Source organism: Nematolebias whitei, chromosome 9, assembly GCF_014905685.2.
Source record: "Nematolebias whitei isolate Nwh7 chromosome 9, NemWhi1, whole genome shotgun sequence".
In the NCBI taxonomy this organism is placed as follows: domain Eukaryota; kingdom Metazoa; phylum Chordata; class Actinopteri; order Cyprinodontiformes; family Rivulidae; genus Nematolebias; species Nematolebias whitei.
The window spans coordinates 44,266,023-44,272,848 of NC_056506.1; the positions used below are offsets into that span (position 1 = coordinate 44,266,023).

General features: G+C 36.6%; 1 protein-coding gene across 1 annotated transcript in view; it reads right to left on the reverse strand.

Moving 5' to 3' along the window:
- The window catches only part of best4 (bestrophin 4), a 5,191-nt gene extending 4,223 nt beyond the window's left edge, over window positions 1-968 (reverse strand). Inside the window, exons 1-2 of the mRNA XM_037681893.1 lie at window positions 817-968; window positions 645-745 (exon numbers count right to left, since the gene is read on the reverse strand). Of these exons, the coding sequence (XP_037537821.1) occupies window positions 645-745; window positions 817-968 (253 nt within the window). The remainder of the gene's footprint in view (window positions 1-644; window positions 746-816) is intronic.
- Between the last annotated feature and the right edge of the window lie 5,858 nt (window positions 969-6,826).

Below are 6,826 nucleotides of genomic sequence, written 5' to 3' on the forward strand. Positions count from 1 at the left end.
AAGTAGCAAAACATTAGCTAAAAGTAACAAAGCACAAGCTAAAAGTAGCAAAATGCTAGCTACATGCAGCATACAAATAGCTAAAAGTAGCAAAAGTCGACTCAAATCTAAAGTAAAACACTAGCTAAAAGAAAGAAAAAAAAGGCAGAGCACCAGCTAGAAGCTGAAAGGAGGAAAATGCTAGTTAAAAGTAAAAATTCTTGATTAAAAAAATCAGCACAGTAGCTAAAATGAGCAAAACTGTGGCTAGAAGGTAAAAGTACCAAAACACTAAAAACTAGCTAAAAGCAGCAAAAGTATAAAAAAGTTAGCTTAAAGTTAAAACTAGCCAAGTGTTACCTTAGAGGTAAAAGTATCAAAAATGTATATAAATAAAAAAGCTAAAGGGTAAACGTGGCAGAACAATAGCTAAAAGTAGCAGAAGTAGTAACAATGTAGCGAAGGAATTAAGGAATTAAAGAGATCACAGGGTATTTTATGGGAAATATGTTTAACTGCTAAAGTATTTGTTCTGAAAAGTATAAAAGTTTGTTTTGAATAAATCAGCTGAATGAGTTTAACATTTTGATAAATGAAACGGCTAAAACAGCAGGAAGCATAGAACCAGGACACAAGGCAACAAGTGTTTGGGTCAGGGGTCGTACCCAGAACAAACAGAACAGGGATGAAGTTGGTGTTGGTGAACTGGTCACAGTAAATGGAGACTCGCTCAAACAGATCCTGCTGCTTCGACGTGAGGAGAACCCTGGAGGGGAACACATCCAGTCAAAGGAACAGAAACAAAGAGGAGTGCAATCGTCCCAGGTGTGGATTTACCTGTAAAACACGCTGAAGAACAGGTAAACCCCACAGAACACCAGGAGCTCCTTGTACAGCAGCCTGTAGATGCTCCCCTTCCACCTGAACAGGAGCCTGGAGAAACCATAAAACTTCACGTTGGCCACCTCCAGAGAGTAGGAGACCGTCATGATCGCCCGGAAACTCCTGCAGAATTCAACAAGAGGTCGACTCCAGGATACTCAGAAGAAAAACTAAAGACCTGAAGGAGTCTCTCCTAAGAGACGAATGGCTCGTGTGTTCAATACTCTCACCAGAAAGGAACTTTTCAACCTCTGGATCTCAATTTAAACCTTTTCTGCTGCCATCATAAATTAAAACATTTAAATTTATTACCTGGGAACCTGCAGCCAGAGACAAACTCACCTGGAGCTGCTGAGGACAAACATCCATCTCAGAGACAACAGACACTTTATATCTGCTGCGTTGGTGTCACAACAGTTCAACCTTTAATTTCACTTTATTTACAGCAAACAACAACAAAACGCCTTAAAATGATTATAAACTAATACAAATATTCTTAAATTACCTTAAAAAGCATAAATACATGAATAACTTTTTTACATAAACAGTGTGTTGCAAATATATTCAATTTGTTTACATGTTATTCCATTTATACACATAAATATATAAAATATACATTTAAAGACATATAATGTAATACAAAGGTAAATACAAATTCAACACTAAATAATTTGTAGCATAAAAATGTACCTTTTATAAAACACAGGAGCCCTTTGATACAGAATGATAAATTATTCAATAAAAATCTGTATTTAGTTTAATAAATATTTTATATTTATTAAGAAAAATGCTTTTTTGATCCACATTGCTGTGGTTTAAATTATTTTTTTGTTATTCCACTTAGAAAATCTAAACCGACTGAAGCAGTTTTACTTTATTATTATTATTATTGTGTCTTTTTGTTTCTATTTCTTTTGTGAATATGAATAATGCAGTTGTCGCAGTAAAAGTTTCTCCTTTTTTTTCTGCTTACACAAAAGAATTTAAAGCTAAAAACAATACTTTGTTGGTAAAATAAAGTATTTCCATTTTTTTTCTGTATCCATGTTGCCATATTACAAATTAACGGGAAACTGAACCTCTTATCTGAGATCATTTTGTCCAGAAACTCAAATAAAGCTCAGAGAAGCTTTATTTCAGTCGAGGATTGCTGTTTTATTTCAGTCTTTGCCACTGACTTTGGCTCCTCTGTGTATTTTTCACACGTCCAGGCAGCAGACTGTAAATCAGACTCTTTTTTTTGTCTGGCTGTATTTTATCCTCTGACTTTTACTTCACACTGGACGGACATTTATTAGAGCGGAGCTTCTTTCGTCAGAGTAAAGAACACTTCCCTGTTCTCTGATTAATGACCATCACTGTAAATTATTCCCAGAATGTAAAAACTCCTTTTGTGTTTCAACTTCTCATCACAAGGAGGCGCTGTTGCACGCTGCGACCGTGCACGGTAACGGTTGCCTTGCTTCCTGTTTTTGTCTCCAAACAGAGATGCAGCAGCTTCAGGCTCTTTGATTGACACAAAACAACCACAGGAACGTCTGATGCTTTTCGTGTTCGTTTGTAATCTCGATGCTTATGTACAAAAACAAAACATCTGTTGTTTTTAACTCGGTTAAATGTTATTTTATAAGGTTTTCTTCCTCCCATGTGTCAGATCAGGTCTTGATGAAACACGTTCCCACACCATGACTCCTCCAACAAGTCTCTTCCTGCCCTCGGCCACTGGATCTGCTGGTCTGAGTTGAGCCTTCAGAGACTGAACTGCTCCGCGCTGATCGTTCTGGAAACCCAACGCCCTAATTACAACTTCCCACGATGAGTGAAATTAGAGCTCAAAGGGAAGCGGGGCTTCAGGTAGACGGGTCTGGCCTGGGTCCTGGTCAGGGCATAAAGCCGAGAGGCCACAATGAAGGAAAAGATCTGGACTCAAAGAAACAAAGTTCATGCTCAATCATCCAGGTATCAAATCCAATCATTCTCAGTCAGGTCATCTGGACAGTTTTTTTTTTTTTAATAGAAACGTTTCGCCCTCTATCCAGAGGGCTTCATCAGTCTGAGGAGTTCCAGTAAACTGTTTCCCCACCAAGCAGTAAACTTCTTAAGCGGACCAACCAGTTTGCTGGAGCTAAGATGGTTTCTGGGGCCGTCCTGTTCCCCGTCGACTCCTCCCAGGCAGCCACAGCCAAAGTGGTTCAAGACAACAAAGTTCATGCTCAATCATCCAGGTATCAAATCCAAGCCCTCTGGATAGAGGGCGAAACGTCTCTATAAAAAAAAGAAACTGTCCAGATGACCTGACTGAGAATTATTGGACTCAAAGAAACCTTGATATGGCTTTAGGTAGCTCGTCCCATTTTAAACACAGACCAGACTATGGATTTGGCTTTTCTTTCTCTCTGTTGTGTTCAACCTTGTTTGAAAAAAATATTTAAAATATCTTTATTAGTTTGCAACAATAATAAAATATGCATCTATAAAACTTTTTCCTGCAAAAATCTACTTGAGTAGTTTATGGTAAAAGCAAAAAAACAAAACAAACTAAACACAGTAGCACCTAATTTGACTTTAAACCTGAGTAAAAAGTATCAGTAAAATTATTAGTATTCCTTAAAAAAGTTAATTTTGCCACCATCTAATCAAAACAAAGATCTTGCACGTGGAGTGTGTTTGGGATCGGTCTGTGCCAAATGTTGGCTGAATGTAAAACTGACAGATTTGTGTCTGTTTTTGTGTTTTCTATGTTGATAAGTTATGGTGGCAGTTTTGATTTTGTCCTTCACAATAAGTGGACATTTTTACAGAAAAATATAAATTTACAAAAAATATTTAAAAAAGATGCATCCATCAATTCAGTTGATTATATGTGACTACCAAGCTGCACAGCTTTAAGTGAAGTCAAATTTATTTATGAAGCACGTTTTAAAACAGCGGCTGTTACCAAAGTGCTTAACAATAAAAATCAATGGCAGTAATTTAATGAAAAATTAAATTAAAAGCCTCAAAAGCAAAACATAAAAACACAAAACAATAAAATACTAAATCAAATCACACTGTGTTAAACATCAGAGAAAACAGATGAGTATTTAGCAGAGATGTAAAAACAGGAAGTGAAGTGGCCTGTCTGATGTTGGGGGGGGGGGGGGGGCAGGTTGTTCCAAGGACCCGCGACTGAAAAAACCTGATCTCTGAGCTTCAACCTGGTTTTTAGTACAATCAAAGCAGCTGATCCGATGATCTCATCGCCCGACAGGAACACATGGTTGAAGTAGGTCAGAGAGATACGAGGGTGCAAGGCCATTAATGCACTTAAAGGTCAACAGGAGAATTTTAAAATCTATTCTGATACGTACAGGGAGCCGGTGAAGGGAGGACAAAACTGGTGAAGCATAATCAAACTTTAAAGACCGTTAATATATATATATATATATATATATATATATATATATATATATATATATATATATAAATATGTTTTACATGTTAGCATATTCAGCTAATGACTTAATATATTAGCATATCATGCTAACTAGCTGTCACAGCCATAGACATATATCTGGATATATACGTATCTATGGTAACAGCTTCACCAATTAGCATATTACGCTAACTAGCAATTATAGCTTCACAAGTTAGCAACTAGCTGTCAACGCTTCACATCAACTTATTCTATTTTACATTATGTCTATGCTTCACATGTTAGCATATCAAGCTAACTAGATGTTATTGGGTGATAAAAATGAGAAAAAAATAACACATAAAGAAAAAAATATATATTACAAGATGTTTATTTTTAGCCAATCAGACAAGATATATTACATTTTTTTTTATAAAGAACAGTGTTGGACAGTTTTTACTCAAATAAGCTAACATCCAGGAGTGCATGCGGTTTACAAAATTAGTATTGATGTTACAATTTCTCAAGTGAAATTTAATCTTTCTTATATATGTTTGCAAATAAAATACAATCCTGTTTCTTCAGCTGTGTTTTCCATATGGACCATCACTTGATAACAGTCACATTTGTCTTGTATAACTTTTATTAGCACAGAATTGATTTAAATAACTTTGTTTAGCGAAAAGAACAAAGGAAAAGATGAATTAACTCGTAAAATTCAACTCATGGGAACATTTAAATTCATTTTCCCATATATAGTTTAAAATGTCTTTAACGTGCAGTAATTTAATCAAAATATTTGCTTGTTGACAGATTGTTGAACAATAATCAAGGATATAAAATGTATTCTAGTTTTTTGTTGTTGTTGTAAATTAATAGTGGAAACCTAAGGAAACAGTTACCGCTACTCTTAAATAAACAAAGAGTAAAATGCAGGGGTCATTAAATGTCCTGTGTTGACATAGGATTTTTTATTTAGTAAAGCTAAATTGTTTTTATTTATTTAATTTTTCTAACATTTGTGAAGACATTAAACTTTAATAAAACATATGGAAAGTGCGTGTACACCCATCTGGAAAGAACGCCTCCATGTTTTCAATCCCAGGAAGTTCCACGCCCTCGCTGCAGCCGCCGTGGTTCAGATTCAACGTGTGAGACTCTGTTTTCCACACCACTGATAATAATCGAGCGTCTGTGGCTCCAACCTTCACAGTGACCTTGATGCTCAGCCTCGTCCTTTGTGCCGTAGCTCTGCTCTTCAGGTTACAGAAGCTGATTTGATCTCCAGCCAGCATTCACTGGTGCCTAAAACTGAACAGCTTGGACGTTTTCCAACCCGGGAACTGAGAGAGTTTTACAGTGTAAAGTATAAATTAAAAGTTAAAGCTGGAATACAAGTAATAACTGATGATGTAAACAAAAAACACAACAATAATCACTGTTTACAACATGAAATGCATTTGCACAAAATAATACACATTAAACTTTTGAGTTTTTCTTCCTCACGTCCTTTTTAAGCATCACTGCGTTCCTCAGGTCCCACAGGAAAAGGTCCAGATCGAATCACTTCCTCTTACGCTGATTCTCAGAGGTCCGACTACAGTCTGCCCTTTGTGCTGCCTCCCCTTTTTGTATTTACAACCAATAATTAGACATGTTGAACACTGAGAAAGACAAAGTTCTTATCTCAGAGAGAACTTTTGTATGGATTTCAAACAAAACACTTTTGTTTTTCACATTTCTGTTACTTAAAAATAATCCAACACACCCAAATGCAAAAATTAAATAATTATATTTTTAAAAAGTTGCAGTTTAGTTGGTCCTAAACCCATCATGACAAGACTGAACATTATGAAAAAAGGGGCAGATGTGTTCGATTTGTTCATGGGGGGGATTACCGTACTTTCCGTCGTACGTCGCATCCGTCCAAATATTGTCTAAAGAGTGGAAAAAACATAAATAAGTTGCTCTGCCGTATAAGTCGCATGTATTATGCGTCACCGCTGACGGGCCGGTGTTGTACCAAAAAATCGATTGGCTGCCAAATGGCGGCCGTGAGAGTGTACACTGGAGGACTCTAACAAGAATTTAACAAGATTAACACTTAAAATTGTTTTAACTTTTCCTTAATAAATGCACTTTGACAGTCAAATCAGCTGCATTTCAAAAATAGATTTGCGGCTGCGGGCGCGCAGACAGGGAGGAAACGCTACACATTTCTTCAAAATTTAACAAGATAACCACCTAAAAACAATTTATGTTTGCTCGACAATAAATCAAAGGTGTGTCTCAGTTGAACGTTTCCTTAACAAAGTCACTAATGGTCAAATCAGCTGCATTGCATCTGGGCGGCGCGACAAAATGCATCTGATTTGACGTTTGCTTCAAGAGTTCCAGAGCGAGATGAAGGTGGCTTTGTATGGCAAGCCTAGTGTCTCATTAATAGTCACGTTTACCTATTAATGAGACACTTAGCTTGCCATACAGGTCGAGGGCCCTCTAGCGGCAGAAAATGGTAGTGTTCAGCATTTTCCATGTCAGAATGAAGGAAATCGTTAGAGCTCAACCAGA